The 20,637-nt window shown below is 40.2% G+C and overlaps 1 protein-coding gene across 1 annotated transcript in view; it reads right to left on the bottom strand.

The window, feature by feature from the left end:
• The window catches only part of ROBO2 (roundabout guidance receptor 2), a 554,839-nt gene that overhangs the window by 38,019 nt on the left and 496,183 nt on the right, over positions 1-20,637 (bottom strand). The window contains exons 18-22 of the mRNA XM_077815319.1: positions 20,435-20,461; positions 12,874-12,916; positions 11,206-11,333; positions 6,956-7,237; positions 6,479-6,604 (exon numbers count right to left, since the gene is read on the bottom strand). Of these exons, the coding sequence (XP_077671445.1) occupies positions 6,479-6,604; positions 6,956-7,237; positions 11,206-11,333; positions 12,874-12,916; positions 20,435-20,461 (606 nt within the window). The remainder of the gene's footprint in view (positions 1-6,478; positions 6,605-6,955; positions 7,238-11,205; positions 11,334-12,873; positions 12,917-20,434; positions 20,462-20,637) is intronic.

Raw genomic sequence — 20,637 nt, 5'->3', positions numbered from 1 at the left:
AAATTGCTTCTTTTTAAAATATGAACTCCATAAAAATATAAAAATATATGTATTGATTTATTCATGTCTGCTTGAAGCCTCCATGCATTCATTGTTGGAAAAAATAATAGACCACAGCATATTCTTTCAAATGTCAGATTTCAGTGTATTTATAAGACTGTTTTGCATAATCTCTTTCTGTGGAAAACAGAGAGGTTAAGGACACAACCTAAAACTTTGCTATTAGAGTCAATTTCTTTCAGCCAGAATGACAAGCATGGTTGTCAAAACGTAAAGGTAAAAGTAATTGGGTTTCTGCTAAAACGGTATGAGCAAGTTCAATAAAAAAAAAGTATCAATGAGCCTTTCAAAATGTTTTCGGAGAGTATGCTTCACATGGTTTATTTTGTAGAAAGCATGCAAATAGCTTGTGGACATAAGGGTGATTGGGCACTACAATTGGATGTGCAACTCAAAACTGGGAAGATGCAGGTGGAAATGAGGTGGGTAATATTCCTTGCTTTTCTCCCTCTTTTCCCCCCTTTTGTTCATTGCCTTGTACCCTCTTTTATCCACACTTTTCTTCACCCTTTTCCACCTTTTTGTGCTACTTCCACTTGAATCCCTTCTTGTTTGGTGGAAACAAATCAGTTTCCACACATCTGTTCTTTGCTCCCTCCTTCCTCTCTACCCTTTTTTCTTTTCTTTGTCCTCCCTTTATAGTACAACCTCAAAGATACGAACACCAGAGTTAGGGACTGACCAGTCAACCAGACACCATGAGGAACTGGAAATAAGCTATCCGGCAGCAGCGGAGACAAAACCAACAAACAACCAGCAAATACAGTACTGTACTGTACTGGTATTGTATCTTAAAGGGAGGCACCCCCACCCCCTATGCTCCACAACGCGGAGCAGCCTCTTACAGGTCGGAGGTGGTGAATGTTGTTTTCCCCTCCCACTCCCTCCTGTCTGGGAGGGGGGCAAGTTTGCAAGCTCAGAGACCAGGAAAGAAACTTCCTGAGCTGCTACTGAAACCTGGCTTGCAGTGCAAGCTGCTGGACATGCTGGAGCTCCTACCTGCAAGCTGAGCTCTGGAGGACAGCTCAGTTTTAAAGGGCCACAGCCTGCACTGTCCACCCATTGACACTGCGGTGCCCCAGGGTGCCTCACTCATTTACCCTCTCAGCCGGGGGCTAGAACCAGCTGCCTATCCCCACCCCCACTCGCCGGACAGCCACTGCAGAGCTGTGAGCTCCCGCTCCGAGCAGTCCGCCCTGAGGCACATCCCATAACAGCTTGTTCAGAATCACGAACATTTCAGAGTTATGGACAACATCCATTCCTGAGGTGTCTGTAACGCTGAGGTTCTACTGTATTTTATTCTCTCTTTCCCTATGGCAAATGCAATTTTGGAGGTAGGACATGTACAAAAGAGATGGTTGTTCCAATCCCCCTGTCATTCTCTCCCCTCCCTCCCCCCGCCTGCCCCATGCCACTCTGTTGTCTGATATTCCCTTTCCTATGAGATTACAAGACGTAAATCAGTCATCACCCACTCCTTTTGTCTCCTGTACCTGCACTGGGTGAGACGCAACCAACAGCATGGCAAGATTTCCATGTACCTGGCACAGCCAAAAAAAAAACAAAAACAAAAAACCCTCTATGTTTTGATCATTCCTATTCAGAGTGAATTTTCTAGGATTGGTGTGCCAGCATCCTCTCTTGAAACATCAACTCTTACTTGTCAGCCCTAAACTGTGGTGTTTTGGGGGGCAATTCAGGGGCTATATAATGTGGGGGTGTCAGTCTATCAGTAGAGGTGAATAAAAGATTGTCATAATAGTCTACCAAACAACCCAAATGGAAGTTTATCAATGCGTAGTCAGCAGCGTCCAGCCGAGAAGCCTGCAACACAGCTGAAGCCATCCGTGTTTCTAGGCCAATCATTAAAATATTTCCCACACATATCTGCCCCCATCCAAATCAACATAATTTAGGATAGCGCCTCTGAATCCCAGCCAAGAGGAGGGGTGGCACTGACCATGACTAAGACAAATATTTTCAAGATATATTTTGCTATTACAGCTCAAAGAGAAGATGCAAGCAAATCTTCAACCACTTGGAAAAACCTGTGGCTATCATGGAACCCATGAGATCCTGAGCAAAACCCAGAAGCATCAACCAGAACAGTAAGTCTATATGATTCCAGTACTGGATTCTTCAAGTAGTCAGTCATCTTGTGGAGGAATCCAGAGGAGTAATAATTCCCATGTTAGTTTCTTAATCCTACAGGAAAAAGTTAAGCGGACCAACCCACACGAGCTCATATTTGGGATGAAGCATCTTCTACAGCAAAGACTAGCTTCAGAAAGCACAGCCTAAACCAGCCTGCCCATCCTGCTCTCATGTTATGCTGATCTGAGTATGCAGCTAGGCAAATACCAGCCAAAATAGGGTCAAAAGTCACAACACCACAAGCAAGACAGGATTTCTAAGCCATAGCTGAACTGTAGGTGGTGGTGCCAACCATGCATCAAGCCCTGCTTGTCTCATCCCAGCAATATGAGCAGAGACCCAGCAAGGGGCATAATGATGGAGGCAGGGTGAGTGCAGCTCAGGTACACCAGAACTTTTCACTTGTGAGGGACAACAGCCCCTTTTGGCTAGCTAAGGAGCAGAGAGGCAGTAGAGACTGCCACCGCAATCAGGCTGTTGCTTTATACTGAAGTGCTCAGTCACCTCGTTCACCCCCTTGCAGGCTGCCACCCTGGGGTTCAGTTCGGCCCAGCTGGAGGGACGCTGCAGCTGAGACTCCCCATTTTAGCTAGCTCAGCTCTGTGCCTTCTCTGCCAGGGTTCCTCCTCTTCTGTCTGGGTTGGTCTGAGAGCTGGTGAGAGGCAGGAGCTGGGAGGTGGAGCTGGGAGGGAGCTGAGCTGGTTAGAAGGTGTTCTAGCTATGAGACTGGCACAGCAGTCTCTTTTCTTCTTCCCCTCTTTGGAGATAGATATAGGAGGAACTTTCAAAGGAAGGGGAAAGTGTAGAAAAGGAAGACTTTGGATGGCAAAAGGAGAACCTTAGGGCAGAAAGGAAAATGGGGTAGCAGCTTAAGGAAAAAGGAACCTCCCAGGAATAGATTAAATGCATCCTTGGGAAGGGGAGGATAGAAATGAGGCTGGAGGGACATGGAATATTGCAAGGGCAGAAGATGGACATAAACTGGGGCACCTGAGGGAACTTAGAGAAAAGGGGAACTAGTAAAAGGGGAAACTTTGGGGACAGGTAAAAGGAAGAGCTTGGGGGAGGCAGATATAAGGGGAACAATAGGGAGGAAGGAACCTGTGGGAGACAAGAACAGGGAAGGAAGTTGGGACAAGGAAAGGCAGGGGAGACCTTGAACATTGAGGATAGGTATTCGGTGTGTGAGACCCTAATACCATACCAATGCAAGAGGGCAAGGGGTTCACTGTTATCTGATAATGTCAGAACCTGTATCTAAAAGGTATCATGTAAGATATCAATAAAACACTAATAGCATACTGTTCATTAATATTGTTTCATGGTGTATATATGGAGGACAAATTCAAAATTGCAAACATATTGGATATTGTGGTATCAAAGTGTGTCTGCCAGGCAGGGCTAACATTACCCTACCCTAGACAAAGGAATAGGTTCTGCCACTTTGAAGGTGCTTTCAAGATACAATAAGAGACAATATGAAAGTAATTTGCAGAGAAGGAGCTCAGGACCATCAAGCCAACAAGGGTAGCACTACTGAGCATCACAGCAGGGGGAGAAGATTGTAGTACACAGATCAATTTACATTTTAGCACACACTAGCAGGGCAAGAAACCAGCATGAAACTTCCTTCACCACCAGACTCCATGTTGCCTTAAATGAACTTTACCCTGGGGGGTAATCTTCAGAAGACTCCATTTCAAAGGTGCACTGGACTATAAAAGAGAGGGGCAAAGAACAACAAGGGATCTTTCACCAAAGAGGACAAAGGAACTGAGCACTTTGGACTTTGTGGGAGATCCTGACCAAGAGGGTGCTTAGCCATCTTGCTGGAAGGTAGATTTGTAAGGAAACTACCTTGAACATTTTTTTAAATTTATTTTTTTATTTTATTGAAAGAACAAACAAATCTTAATCTCTCTCTGAGTGGAGCAGGAAAGGGCAGGACATTGCAGAGCACAGAGTTTTGAGAAAAATTGGGACTGGGGGCAGGGGTTGGGGTCATCTTGCCTGATGTAATCAAGGCTGTGGAGGACAGAGTGGGGCAGTGCTGTAACAAGCAGGCTCCTGGAATCAGATTTGCTGACTCAGAGCTGCTTAATACACAGACACTCCCGGTGCAGGCTTGTATGCCTGCTGGCAGCCTCCAACCAAAGATGAAGCAGAGCATTTTGAGGCACTCAGGGTTACAGGGCAGGTAATGACACAACCCCTCATCTGTCTGGACTGCACCCCAGAATGTGATGGGGATTCTGGGAAAGTGGGGACCTTGGACACAAGTACAAGAAGAGGACCTTAGGCAAGGAGAGCTGGGGAGTGTGGGATGCTGCGACAGCTGGACCTTGGGGAGAAATGACAAGTACTGGGAGACCTTGAGGATACTGGGAAGGGGAAGCAGAAACTTGAGGGACTGTTTGAGAGGAGAGATTTGGGAAGACGAGGACAAAAGTCTAGGACAACACTTTGGGGGAGAAGGATCTGGGAGAAGAAAAGAGATTTGTGAGATAAAAGCCAGGGACTGGATAGAAAACTAAAGGGGCATATGTGCAGAGATGGAAGACTTGAATGATTTTGAGAAGGGATAGGGAACTTCAAGGAATGAATGGAGGACAGAATGGGTAATAAGGAGAGAAATACAAGGTTGGTGGAAAAAAGCGGGGGAGGGAGAGAAATAGTATGAGGCTTGAGGAGAATATGACTTCTATGGAAAAAGGGGGGATATTTGGGGAAAGGGAGGGAGAATGTGGGGTGGGAACTTGTATTACTGTGATCCTTGTGGATATGGGCCACGTGGTGCTTTGTGGAAAGGGATTTGTCCTCTCCTCACTCTCTATAGGTAAAAGAACTCTAGTGCCTGATCAGAGGAACAGAGAGCTAGAATGCAATGTCTAGTTTATGTTTGAATATTGTTCCTTACAAGTCTTATTTTTCCATGCCAGTTAGGCCAGAAATTCAAAAGTCTTTTCACCTTGAATTTCAGTGATTCTACAATCAAATATTTGAATGAATCCAGCCCTTGAACAGAATCTGCCAGTTGGACTGATTGCAGTACAAACAACACATTTAAAAGCTTGATACTGTCCTCTGATACCTAGCACATACTAGGTATCAGACTCAAAATCTCAGAATAGAAATGTTAGCACTTGAAAGGAGGAGCTAATTTTCTAAGATATGTGTCAATGCACCTCAGATTAGAGAGCAAGTACAAACATGTAAAGTACCACAGTACATAAACTTACAGTCTCTTTTTGCCAACACAATAAGCCTATTTTCTCATCTAACTAGAATCAAGTTATTGTTTCCTGTAAAATGTGAGAATACTTTTGGCTACTTAAGTTACAGGCCAACATTTATAGCTGTATGATCTCAACATTTATTTTGAATCATCATTAAAACTGACCTACAGAAACCATTTCTATTGTTCTGGTTGCTTCAGTTTATAACAGAATTTCAAAGGTTGCAGAAAAAATATGTACCGTTAGTTAAAATCCCTAGAACTCTTTCCTAGTGTGCTTAAATGAAATGACATACTTTCACTTTAAACGCAAGTTTTTTGGTTTTGGTTTTACTTTAAAAATGGCATAATTTTACAATAATATTATTTCAACAAGGTCAAAATTAAAGAGTATTTATAAAGAAACAGCATTCATTGTTGTTCAGTGAAAATGTGTTATGTTTCCAATATAGCATGCAGCACCCACATTCTATTTACATTATGTTTGTATGCAGACTTGAAACAATTTGTGAAATACTAACCATCTTGAGGATTTCTTTGGACCTGAGAATTTTGCTGTTTCTGGTGGTTTTGTTTATATAAAGTTTATAACCTGGCTCACAGGAGTTGGGATCCAATAATGATTCAACAAAAATATTAACCAGTTCATGAGGCTCAAAAGAGATAATCTGTACTGTAAAGTGAAGACTGATTTGGGAATAAATTCAACATTGTACTAGAAGGGTGAGAATGTTACAAAGTAAGATTTCCAATTACACTGAAAAGTAAAAGATACAAAGTCTAGAAAGATATTCCTATTACATCTTAATAGGTTTCTTGTGTAGCCTGGACAAATAAGATGTTGTTTTTTGTAAAAGCATGTTTTTATAGACTACAATGACATGTTCAGTGAACATGGACAGACACAATATTTGACTGTAAATTGTGACTGAAGTAATCTCTCTTTCATGGTTATAATCAGGACCACAGAGCAAGCTGCTTACAAACACAAATACTTCTCTTTACACACGTTGTAATGAAACCAACCTGAGAGGCTGCCACTTCTTTCTGAGCTGTTGTGAGAGCTGGTGGTGCTGAAATCCTGTGACTGGTTGTGTGGCATTCTATTAGACAATCCCTCAGCCAATCGGTAGTCAGGGATGTAAAGTAAGGCTAAGGGTTAAAGGGCAAAGGTCATAGTGACATCATGTGATTAGTTTACAGCACAAGCACATGCAGAACATGCAGTTAGCAAGTCAGAAGCAGATGTGGTGGGACTGTGGGAAATGTTTTACCTAGCCTGTCCTAATGGAAATACAGATGGGCTGCAGATTTCGGTGAGACAAAGAGGACTAAAGCATAGAACAATTTATTTTGAGATGGTGTAAAGAACAGTATGCGTGCAAGGTGCGTGTTATTAGTTAAGGTAAATATGAATAATAAATCATAAACTACAATTTTCTAATTCATGCACAGAAGATCCAGGAAAATAAACAGACTCAGGAAAATAAGAGCAGGAATCACCATTGTTGCCTTTGCTTTGGTCTGGCAGAGAGTAACCGAATCCCATGAGGTCAGTTTTTTGCTGAATTGAGCTTTTCCACTGCGGGTCAGGTAAGTCGACTGCCAACTCATGGATGCTGTTGGAATGCAGAATCTGCGTGGTGGCATATGGTGTAGCTTGTGTGATTTGGCTGGAACTGTTGTAACTAGTTTTGGTGGTGAAGTCAATGCTGCTGTAAATGGCTCCATCAGAAAGCATAGTGGCAGTTTTATCCCCTTGGCCTGGCACCGGTGGCAGCACATCTGTGGTGAGCATAGGGAAATGGAACAAATCAGTGATGCACAGGAAGCCTGAAACTATCAAGGTTTAAGATGAAAAATAAATGTGTCATTCTGCACGTTTGCATTTCAGCTGAGACAGGGTCCATGAGCCAACGAAGGGAAGATGATGTACAACCATTGCCAAGCTATCAGCATCTGTGACAGGCCTACCACTTGTCCTTCACGTTTCACTGCCTAAAATCATCTTTTTTCTTCCATACCTTCAACTGTGAAAGTGAAGTTTGGAATATTTCACTACTGAAGAATATTTTCGATTGTTCATTCCATGTCAGAACCAATTAAACTATCTGGACTTTAGGGAAATGATGAAAGAAGTTAATCTACAAATCACAGAGGAAACCACCTCCCTGCAAATATCTAGCAAAACTACTGAATGAATGCCAAGGCTTCTCTAAGTAATTCATTTCAGGGCACAAAGTGCATTTTTCTAAAGTTTTCTAAAGTTTTTTTTCCATCAGTTTATCTGGTTTGATTTTAGAACCTAAACAAGACATTTCATCTCAACAATACAGGAAAACTGACATGAATAAGTCATTTCAGAATGTGACAAGATTTCAGCTACACTCAAGAGATTAAGGTGATCAATCAATTATAATGATACAGTACACTGCTGGAAACAGAGAACAACTCAGTTCAAAAACTGTACTATGTATAGATTGAAATTAAACCTTAGAAACAACATATCTGCTCACTTTTCCACAGGCTGAATCATTTTACATATTGCAGAATTATAATTTTAATCCTTTAGATCTAAATTCTCTCTCCTTCCGAAATTTCACAGTGACATTTACTGGCAGAATATTAGATTTAAAAGTGAACACCTCTGAAGTATGAAAAAGTGCCGGGAAGGTGACTGGTACAATGGCATAGGCAGGAACACTGCTCAGTTTATTATACACTCCCAGAGCCAAGTATTTCAAATGTGGCTCTTTTTCTAATTTGTTTAAGATCAAAAAAGTAGTTGTCAGTGTAGAATCCAACTGATGGAAAACGTGCAAGCACCCTTCTGCTTTTTAACATGACTGCCAGCTGCTGGACATGGACTCTTGACTGTAAAATTTGAATCATAATAATTACGAATACTCCTAAATTCAGAATGCTCAGATCTGGGGTTCAACCCATTGTAAAAATCAGGGTCATTTGTTGGCTTTTTGGGACTATTTCCTACTATGTGTATGTCTGTACAGCAACTAGCACAATGGGACCCTGTCTTTGGTTACAGCCTCTAGACACTAATATAACATAACTAAGAACAACTACTATTCTGGGTTCAAATGTCAAATATGGACAAATTCAGGAGATTTTGGAAATGAGGATTTAGTTTGGGCTTATCTGTATTTTCAACTTTTGCAGGCACCAGTGAAAGGATTTAGATATCCAATGATCTATTTGGTGAGGCACAATCAGGTATATAAAATGGTTAAATTCTACTATGACTACAGATTAATTACAGGCACAGAAGTGAGATATAATCAATGAAGACCACAGCTTGCAAAATGAGAGTTAATTTTTTCAAAAGTCAGGCAGTTAACATCTACTTACATGGGTCTAATGTACTTTCAGTGTTCAATTTACAGCTATACAGATTTTTTTTTCCCAACTACCAGCCCTACAAACTCAGCCTGAGATCTGAGAGTCAAGCTGGGTCCTATCTGGCTTGTGTACCATTACCAATAATAAAGAGTCTACCTTGCCTCAAATGATTCCATGAAGGTGCAATGGAGTAAACAATTTTGTTAATGATGTACAACAATAATAGAATCCGGTTTAATCAGCCTGTGTTGGCTCTGCTGCAGGGATGTTAGGAATAAAAAACAGCAAAATATACTTGTCTCTGACGTAATCAGACATGACTCTAAATATATGCACAGAGCAGATCACTGGTGAATAAGGCAGTGTCATTTCTATATAGTCACTTTTCAAAGTAGAATTGCACTTCACTGCAAATTTTATAATATAACACCTCCCTGGTACTTGGAGATTTTCACTTTGTCTTATTACCAGCGAAGCATAAGTTTCCCATAAATATTAGGAATTTTCAATAGAACTATGTATTATAAATTGATTGTTTTAGTTCAATAAAATGCACATGCTGAGCACATGAACTATTAAATTGTCAACTCACAAAGTAATTATATAGTAAAACATCATGTGATTATTATTTGGCATGTTTAAAACTCAGTCTTTTGTTTTTTTAACACCTTTTTGACTAAAACACTAAGCTCTCTTGGTTTTCGAGTCAACACTCAAAGTAATGATGCCCGAGACCTTCCAAAAGGGCTTCCAATGAAAGCACAGCAGAAAAAAGACCCTAACAAATTCAAACAGCTCCCCCTCTCTATCCTTTCCTCAACAACCCCGTCCCTCAAAAAATCTTTGAGGCCTTCTTTATATATTATGGCCCTGAGTGAGACCAGCCCTCCAATGAGGCTCTGCAGGGGTAGAGAGGTGAGCAACAAGATTCCTCCTCTGTAGAAATGCTCAAAAGCTGCTCACAACAGCCATTCCTTGCTCACTCCTGCCTCCCACATGACCCATTCCTCCAAAAGGAGTAGAGAAAGAGGTGAGGAAATTTCCTTGTCCCCTCTGTACCATCCTATAGGGCTGATTGTTCATCCTCCTACAAGGCTTAAATAAGCGTATTTCCAAGAGCCCACCACATCCCCCCCATTCTCCGTGGGAGGTGTCAGGGCTCGGGGCTTCAGCCCCCATGGTGGGCCCGGGGGCTCAGGACTTCAGTCCTGTGGGAGGCACTGGGGTTTGTGGCTTTAGCTGTGGAGCAAGGGGCCTTGGGGCTTTAGCCCTGTGGGACTAAAATATTTACCAGAGCTCTGCTCTGGACAGCTCAAACTGAATTTAAGTCCTACCCTCATATGAAAGTAGCAGCACCTGGAGAGTATCTTGTGTGCTTCCTCTGAGGTGATGCTGCCTTCTGGGCTATAGCTTAAGTCACTATCTAGCCCTATATTTAAAGAAGCAGAAAGGGGCACAAACATAATTCTATTTTCTTTACAAGTCACCTTTAAAGCAGATGAACATTTAATTTTGAGTCAGCCATAGTACACAGGAAGAACTGTGCTTTTTACCACCCTGAAATAAAAATAATTTGTATATACTGCTTATCACAGAGCTTAACAAACATGAAATAACTAATTAATCCTCAACACTCTGGTGCGATAGGAATTGTTCTATTCCCACTTAGCGTTTTAATCTCTATGGCTGAAGTGCCTAATTTGCCACAGTAAGAAGTAATACTGAAAGTTAAGTAATAACAACAATGATTTTACAGACTGGGGAAGTGAAAGAGGTGAAAGTCAATATTTTCAAGAGTAGTCTCTGATTCTGGATGCTAAATTGGCACCTTGGGCCTGAGTTTTAGAACTGCAGAGTACCCACAACTTCAGATGAAGCCAACAGAACCTGAGGCAGCTGAGCACTTCTAAAAATCAAGTCCATGTTGAGCACCCAAATATTGAGGTAGCCAAAATAAGAGACTAGTTCTGAAAGTTTTGGCTGTAAATGACTTGCTTCTGGCAACACAGTCAGTTGCAGATCTGGGGTGGGAGTCAGGAGCTCCCGACTCCAAGTGCTACACTCAGACTGACAGACCAGACCACACCTCTCTCCCCTTCTCTACTATTGCTGTTTCGATGATAGATTTAACGATATGAGTAGGACTATAAGGACTGGAGATAGTGAGCTAAAATGCTGATAAAACCTAAACATTACTAATTAGCAGTGTTGTTGTGCTTTACTGTATTGAACCAGGCAGCAATTTTACAGCATTGCTAAGGCTCTTTGATGAATAACCCCCCCACCCCCACAATATATATACATGTGCACAAAACAGAACCCAATATGAAAAACAAACTAAAGTGAAAATAAAATGCATTATTCACTGTATGATGACATGATTCAGTAAAACCCACCTCCACGACCAAAATTCCCAAGATCGTTGGGCCCGCTAGTACTGTTGTTTACTGGCAGACTGGTGGCAGGCCAAGAGTCTGCAAGCCAAGGATAACTGGGGTCACTTGCATTCAACAGACCTGGTCGACTGAAGCGGGATGAAAAAAAAAAGGAAATGAACATGAAAATATGTCTGTCAGACAACTCTGGACAAGATTGTGATTGAAGAGGCTGCATCATTTTCCTCCTGCCACAGGATGTAATAAACAGTTTAGGAGACTTCAATATATTTCAAATTAAAATTGTGTAGGCTTTCATGCTTTAAAGACCTTCAGCAGTTAATTAAGGCTATATAGAAAATAACGTTGGCAGTTGAAATGGAACTAGGCATCAGTCGTGATTCTGCCAGAATCCAAATGAACTCTGTTGTCTGTCTGAAACAGGGAGTAAGCTGGCCCACTGAAGGATTCTAAACAAGGGTTGAATGATAAATTGCCACTTCAAGGGAACAATCACTCAAAATAACTGGTCTGTATCAGCCATTTCCAGGACTTTGGGTTACTACTTCTTCACTCCTTGAATCCCAAATGTACGCCTGTCATCTATAGGTTGGTAGCTCTTTCTTTGCGTACTCTTGTATAGTTTAGAGGCAAATAAGTTTGAGTGGGATTAATGGAAAGTTCACAAGAGTATTTTTATCTGTGACTACAGCATGCTTTCATATTCTTGGAATATTAAACTTTGAGAGCTTTAGTCAGACTTGGATATCTCAAAAAGGGAAGGGAACTTTGGCCATAAGACACTCTGCACTCACTAAGCACAGGATAAAAAATGTAACCCTATCCTGAAATTCAGCCTGGCAAATGTGGCCAGTGCTTTGTGTTTAGCAAGGAAAATCAGTCTCTTAACATGAAAAGCACAGTTCTGAAGGTTTTCCGGATTATTAGCACACTTATGAGGAAGAAGCAACATTTGTAATCATTGTAGTTTTTTCTGATAGACCCCTTCTGGTACAATCCCTAAGAGAAACATGGGTTTCTATGGAAACGGCAATAAGAAGATCCAGCAGTTTTCTTGCCACATCCACTATCTCTCATTAGGCCTAATCTCTTTTTGCTAAAATATTGATTAAATGGGAGATTGGAAGTTATTACCAGGGCCTAATTACAATCTCCATATTGGCAAAGAGAAAATAGATGAGGATATATGGGTTTGTTATCAGCTTTTATCAATTTCAATTGAGTAGCCAAAGTTGTGGAATCCAGTCCCATCAATCTACAACCTATTTATCATCCATGAATCATTTATTTTGTGATCGATTATGTGTAATTGTTCACTCACAGCAATTTAGAGGGAGCCAATAAGGAGTCTTAAACAACAGCAACTTCATTTGCTAATGTCTAATTAATGCAATAAACATCCTGGTAACAAATGAACACATTCCTTGTGATATTTACTACTAATTTCTTCTTGGGCATCTGGGAGATATGAAACATCTGGACTTGATTCCTCTAAAGTGCCCAACAGATAGATCATTAAACCTTGTGGTAAGCCATTTAATTCCTCCCAGACTTGTCAGTCTTATAAATGATCTTTTATTATAATAATCCTTTATCTATAGAAAAGTTCAAGTTCCTCATCAAAAAGAAAATAGGATGGAAATAGATCTTTTTTAACAACAAACCTACCTTCCATTGCTCATTAGTCCTCCATCTCCTCTTTGAAAAGTGACTGTTTGGGATTTTTAAAAAAAACAAAACAAAAACAAAAAAAAATTAAAAACACAAGAGAGGGAAATAAAATCAGTTAGTAATAATTAGTAATAAAAAATTAGAGTTTTTATCACTCAAGACTAAAACCTCTGGGCATCATAACACAATATAACACAGCAGTTACAAGAAAGAAGAACATGCCACATTGAGAGCTTCCACTAGACAGATCTAAATCAATCTGCCCTGTAGCCTGTAAGCCAAAATTGCAGGATGGCTAAAGAACCCTGAATTTACTATGGGTCCTCTGACATGACTCTGTTGTGAGAGACTATGTCAGGTGGTGAAATTGTATTTTCCTGGCATGCTTCTGCTTCAGTGTACAATGACATTACACTGGTATGTTAATGACATCATAGACGTGATGCAGCAGCATAATGCCACCACACAAATATTTAGTTCCATAGGATAAATGCAAAGAGGTGACAGCCCTGCTAGAATTCTAGTGGAGGAAAAACAAGTATAAATCCTACCTCACTTCCCTCACACATACAAGATAAAAACATCAAACACACAAACGCAAATACATCAACGTTACATGGGGGGAAATCCCTTCAGTCTTGCCCTGAAGGATGCCAAGGATACACTTTGAAGTATATGAATCATATTAGAAATCCATAAATGGACCCTTGACAGAAACGTCCCTGCCCCCAACATATATTCACAGGGCATATTTCAGGATGGCCCCACAGTTGTAAACCCCATTTCTAAGGTGCTGCTTTCGAACGTAGGGCAATATAGGCAGTCCTATATTGTGGTCCTATGTTATTAATTCCTTTATATACTAATTTTAAACCAATCTTTGATGCACACTTGCTGAATAGCAAGTGCAATTAACGGACTGCAGAAATCACTAGGTATTGTGAAACAAGGCCAATGAGCAGACCTCGTCCTTCAGTGGCAATAATCTATTAATAATTTTCAGAGATAATTCCAATTAAAGTGTCCTACAGCAGACTATTTTAGTGGTCCAGCCTGGATCTGGAAGATCTTGGACAAAATCTACATCTACAAATGAAGATTGCAATTTCAGATGGAAAGAAGCTCCATGGTCAGCTCAGTTAAAAATAACCCCCAAATAGGGAGTTCTGACCACCTTCCTGGGGTAGCCATCTTCATCAATAAATATACAGTCACCAAAGCATTTGCAAGGTTCTCCAGCTGTTACCCCACCAACATAGAAATACCTTTGTTGTATCTAAGCTTATTTTAACCAACTCTGTCAGATACTGCACTCTGAGCCAGATAACAATACAGCACCAAGATGGAAATGCCATGATTAGCAAAGAAGTTGATGTTAATCTGAATATCAGCAGCATACTGGTGATACCTCATATTTTGCCAGTTTATCAGTTCTCCAAGGGGCTTCACAATACACATTTAACAAAATGTAATGGTGATAAAACTAACCCCTTTGGAATCTCATATGGAAGGGCTTTTGGGGTTGATGATTAATTATCCATTACCACAGAATGGACTACCGTTTCTACTGGAAAGCCACTGTAGTTCTATTTCACATCAGACTATTTAATAGCTGTATTTTGAAAGAGTTAATCTGAAACAATTAGTGAAAAAAAAATTGAAAGCGTGGGAAGTATTAAATAAAGACCTGCTTACAAAAACACCACATCCTAAAAACATTGCGGCTAATTAGCGCTCGATCTGACACTACTTTCCAGTTATGTTGCTTTTTAATGGACTATCAAGTGATTGTATCACTCTTTGCTAAAAGTGAATAAGCTAATGCTAAAGAGCTGTGGATATCATTTGCGAATATGCAAATAAATGGGTGCTGTCTGGCTATGTCTCAAAACATGTTGTTAAGAAATGTATTAGTAGAAGCTAATTTAATGTTCTTTTTCTTCCCCATCTTCCATTTCATCCAGACGTTCTATCTCTGTCAAAGCAACAAAGATATAAACCCAGAAACAGACCACTAATGTATTCAATAATGAACTTTATGAATTTGGTTTACTATTTCATAGGGGGCTTCCAGGATAACATAGTGTACAATGAAACTAATTTCACACCTGAGATTAATATGTTTGTTTAGGCTACAGACTGATATTAACATTTTAATTTTAAAAGAAATATTGTCACTCTGTGTGTGTGTGAGAGAGAAATATGACAAACGGGGAAAATAATATTTTTGGTCACCTACATATTTATATCTGTAGGACTCTCTAGCACAGCTAGAGGGGGGAATACAGAGGGAGAACATATCAACAACTGTCCCCAGAGGCGTTCTACTTGCAGAGCCGTGGAGTATGCAAGATACTTCTGAGCATGCTGGGGAGCGCATCATGAGAAGACATGCCTCCTACACTCTTTGTATTAAGCTGTAGTTGATCTCCGCAGGCCTGCAGTAGTCTGCTGGCACAGAAGACGGGTGGATGCCACCACTCTGCCCCACCTTTGGGGTCACTAGCATCTAGTGGTAACCCTACCTTGTCCTTGTGCAAAACCTCACTTTCTAACCATCCAATAAAAGCCTTGTGCTTTAGGGGAGAGATACAGCTAGGTATTGGCTGAAAGAGAGAGACCCATCAGAGAGAAACAACTATGGCAATGTTATTGGTTTTTTATGGGTCAGGTAGTGGCTGGGCGTGTGTAGGTGCATGTGGCTTGGAAAGAGGAGGCTCCTTATGCTTGCTTCCACCTTGCACACTGATGCAGGAATGGCTACAACCTTCCCATAATGTGGAATAAGAAAATACCACAGTCACCATTCTTGTTCAACAGGCTCCTTCCGATCAAATAAACTCTCCAATCCAAGGCTGTAGATCTTTTTTTGAAAGCAGAGGACGTTACTGGCAGATCACAAAATCATTTTGTATTTCTGATCCCCTCGGAAAAAGGGCTACCTCAGATTTGCAGGAGCACATCCATTTCTCTTAGAGTCAATAAGAAGAAGAAAAAGGCAGCTAAAGGCACAAAAGATATGGTCAAGCTGCCAAAATAAGCACTTTGTTTATCACTCCTGTCATATGTTTTGTCAGCAATTTTGCCTGTAGTTTGATTTCTGAAATTACAAAACAGGTCTAAATGCTGAAAAGGAGCATATTTAATGCAATGCAGTCTTGTAGATGTCAATGTAAAATAAAATGCCCAGACAAGCTGGCTTTATTCAGGCTGTTTCCATTTCAAATCGATGCTGAACAGTCTCGAGGGGCAATGGAGGAGGAGGAAGAGGAGGGTCTCTCTATCACTAACCCAACCCATTTTCTCTTGTCTTTTATCACTGAGAAAGCATGAAAGGTCTTTCAGCATTATCTGTATCTGATATATGTTCTTAGAATGGTCCTTAGTCCTGCATTAGGTGCCGGGAGGAGATTGGCTTTCAAAAGAAGATGGGGGAGGAGGGGGAAAGAATAGTGATTTCTAAGGGATTCTAGCCAGACTATATTGCAAGAGCTGCAAAAATGCAGAAGTGCATTTAAACTGCATACAATGTAAAGAAATTATACAGTATATATTTGTATGAAGAAGAGTATATGTTAAAAGAGCCTTTGTGTGGTTTTTTAAACATATAAAGAAGTACCGATGCTATTTATTAATATTATCTGACAAGGTTAAACCTAATCTTCATGCCTGCTAGAACTGGAAAAATACGAATATATGGTAAGTTGACATTTTGAGGCAAGAAGCTTCAGAAAGCTTTCTATGTGCCTATCTCGAATAGGCCACATTTTCCTGCCATAAATGAAAACTTTCATGTTGCCAGCCTAGTCTCATTCCTTTTCCTGATAAGCTGTTCCCCAAATATGAATGTAGATTAATCCTCTTTTAATAAGCATTAACTCAGAGCAGACAATCAGTGTATAAAAATTCCATCAACTCTTCTGCCTGCCTTTGGATGATTCTGTCAAATAATTTATACTCCTCTAACAATTTTACGAATTATGCATGAAACATTTAGAACGCCATAATTTCCTGGTTTTAATTTGTTTATATTTATTAAGTTTCACAAAATCTTTAATCCCTTAGGGCACTAGTCACTAAATAAGCTTACCTACTCATAACTGAACATACACATTTACTTTCCTTGCATGGCTGATGGCCTGTGCATTCTTGAAAACACCTTGAATATTCAAGTGAGTGGTTCTTGGCACACCAATGAGTTGGAGAACACAAAAAAGATACACGGATATATTGAGAGGTTCCAGAGTAGCAGCCATGTTAGTCTGTATCCACAAAAAGAAAAGGAGTACTTGTGGCACCTTAGAGACTAACAAATTTATCTGAGCATAAGCGAGTCTCTCTTGTTTCCACAGGAGTATGTGCATTTACTGTACAGAAATCTGTGTAGAAATGTGATGACACATTTGTAACTTTCCCTGCTAAATGAATGAATTCAGTTCCAGAATTGTAATGGACGGGAGTGTAAGAACTTGCATATTGTACTAGAAGGGATATCTGTTTTGTGCCAGCTCCCCTTCGTGTCATGTCCAAACCTGTGGTGCATGTTTGTATCTGGGGAATGTGAGTAGAGGGTGAACATGAAAAACAGGAAATTAGTGTATAACTCAGTTTCAATGTGCATAGCAGGAATTTTGCTCTTCTACAGGGTGTCAAAGGTGCACAGAAATGTCAGGCCAAATTGTCCTATACAATCTGCACTACCAGTTGCTAAATAAGGAATAAATCATGCATTTGTGGTGCTGACAGACCTCAGTGTCCAGATTTTGCTTTGCTAATACACTGCCATCTTCCAAGAATATATATTTAACCCACTGGTTCCGGTTTTGTCACTACTGCTTCCCAGCTAGTGGAGTCACTTATTTCATTCACATGGTAGACGCACATGCCTTTAGCGCTTTAAGTCTCAGGTTCAATCCCCGCTGACAAATCATGCCGGGGATGTTACAAGCTGTGACCTGTGAACCAGAAGGCTACATACATATTACAGCTGTTCCATTGTAAGTAAACAAAAACCATGTCTGAGGTCATATTATTCATTATTTGTGAATATGTGAAAATGTTCACCAATCCAGAAAGTTACCTAAGTTTTAGCTCAACAGATTAATCTTCCCCAGGCCAACTATGTACCAGCAGCATTTCATTTGCTATTTACTATTCTTCTGATTAAAATATTTCAGTGATTCAGTCATGCAGCAGAAACAATACCTTTATGGTGGCCAATCACACAACGTAAATAGCAAACAGTCAAAGTGAACAATTCACAAACGATCCATAGTCAGAAATTTATCAGTCCAAATATTTAGCAAATATTTTCAAATAATGAATACATACCATTTTAAAAAATCATGGTCAGTTTGTGAATAATTTGCAAATAGACTTGGAAAGCAAAAAAAGATCTTCACACAAAATAAACTGAAAAAATGTTCTTCCTTCTTTTGTTTGTTTTTTCAAAACTTTCCAACCAGTTCTGTTTATGAAGCAAAGCAAAAATCTAAATTTATCACAAATACACATAATGAACAGTTTGACCAGTTCTTTTACATATTCAGATATTCATGTTTATGTATTCATGAAGGAAGCAGATGTTTGGCAAAATGTGCTTCGTTCACAAACAAATATATTCGGATTAATTCACCTCCAATGTAACTTCACTGAAATTCACCTCTGATAAGGTGAATTTGGTCCTATGCCTGTCTGAAAATGTAGGCCTGAAATCTATTTTAGCATACATGGGTTACAACTGACTATGGAACAACCTATAGCCTTGAGTCTTCTCAGATCTGTACGAACAGGGAGGTGTCTGGCTCAGTGAAAATTTAAACATTTTGTGACTGTAGATCATGTAACCAACTCCAAGTTCATACGGTCAGGAATTTCATGTGGATTTGAGACTCTTCTTGGGGAACTCTGAGCCTAGACATAAATCAGTAGATTTTGTTAATCTCCAAATGCATTTTTGTGCTAATTGTGACAGTTTCTGAAGACCATGGGTCAGATTTTGTTCCTTTGTTCCTCCAGTGTAAATGGACTTCATTGCAGTAACTCTGGATTTACTCATCATGAGGGAGATCAGCATCTAGCCCAATGTGTTCAGAACACACATGAGTTAAGATACTGATATACAGTAGTATGTGATTAGGGTTTAAAGCATTCACATTGTGCCTCCCAATGAAATGAGAAAAGCATTTCAGGCTGTAGACAAAACTGGAGAGAAGCAGCAAGAAGGGAACAGTGGAAGGTTCCAATGAGCAGCAGGGAGAGGAGCTAACTGTACAGGGAGTGTAGAGAATGAGCATAATGTGAGGAAAGGAGAAAGAGGGGGACCCATTAGCACAGAGGAAAAGGAGGAGGAATTACGGCAGGATAAGCAGAAGCACCATTTTAAAGGGTCTGTTTTCAAGTAAGCCAGGAGTCTGGGGGCTGCTGGAGGATTCTGGGTACATTTTGGTGAGTTTTAGGTTGCTCTCCTCCACTTTTTATTACAACTTTCTGAGGAGAAAATAACCTAAAATTCACCAAGAGGCATGCACAGCCTACTAGTAGCTGGGAGTCCAGTGGCCCACAAGCCCCCAACTTATTTGAAAAAATGTCCCTTGTCAAAACTCTTGGCATGTGGCAGGTATGACTGGGAGGTGTACTACAAGCCACAAAATGTGGCACACGTATACTGGAAAATACTGAAATACATTGGCCAGGTACACTGCAGTGCATGGAGATAATGTAAGAATTTTTGAGATTGTGACACTCATGCTTAGATATGAGAATTGAGGTCAATTATTCGTATTAATTATTACAATTAACTGGATACACTGTATGTCTTGTCCATACATATGTTGGCAAAGCTGTTTGCAACCTGCTGTTTCAGCCACAGTTCGTTTATTCTTCACATAACTTTAATCACACTCATGATAATGGCCTACCGTATGTTATGCCTTGTAAAAAAATGATAACATGAAGCTGGTTGTGGATTGGACAGGCAGAACAAAGGCAAATGCTTCAATGAATAAAAAGCTTTAAAATGCCTTAAAGACCTACCTAGTGTATCAGTGTGTGTGTACGGGTTAATCACTGGCTTGGTTTGACGTAAGTGCAGATCTGAAAACCCCATGCAGAGGCAGATTCATGTAAAGTGAAGAGCAGAATCTGAGATGAGTTCTTCTTCTCTGACTAGGTGCAGAGGCCTTCAGAAATTTGCAAGTTAAATACACGAATCCTCAAGAGCAAAATTTGGCCCTTTGTGACTAAGGCCTGACTATCGTAGTTATGTTAGTTTAAGCATTGCCCTGAAAATTACCTTTCAAAATTGCATAATTTAGAAGGGTTGGATGAGTAAGAAGTATGCGGAATTATAATGAAAGAGAAGTTAATTGTGGTAGATTGTAGCCTTCTTCTGAAATCACTAGCAGAGTCAATACCACATTATTATAACAGATGGGGAATTGGAGTGTTTCTCCTTGCACTTGATTTTAATTCTGTGTACCTGCTATGATTATAAACACTTATGCTAATGATTGCAATGACATGTTGGTGAGGTAAGAGACAGACTAATGGACAGTACCTGCAGGGGTGAAGGTGAAGGACTGAACTGCAAAACAAGAAAGCAAACACATCGTGAGTTACAGACTCTGATAACAAGCACTAATTGCAGGGCACAAGGTTCCTTTGGAATTCACTCATCTATGGTTTAAAATCATATGCAGGTTATAACAATTGAGCTTTAAGCACTAGTCAGCCAGCAGCCAGTGAGAAATAAAGGTTGAA

This window comes from Eretmochelys imbricata, chromosome 1 (assembly GCF_965152235.1).
Source record: "Eretmochelys imbricata isolate rEreImb1 chromosome 1, rEreImb1.hap1, whole genome shotgun sequence".
Lineage (NCBI taxonomy): Eukaryota > Metazoa > Chordata > Testudines > Cheloniidae > Eretmochelys > Eretmochelys imbricata.
This window is presented reverse-complemented; position numbering and strand designations above follow the sequence as displayed.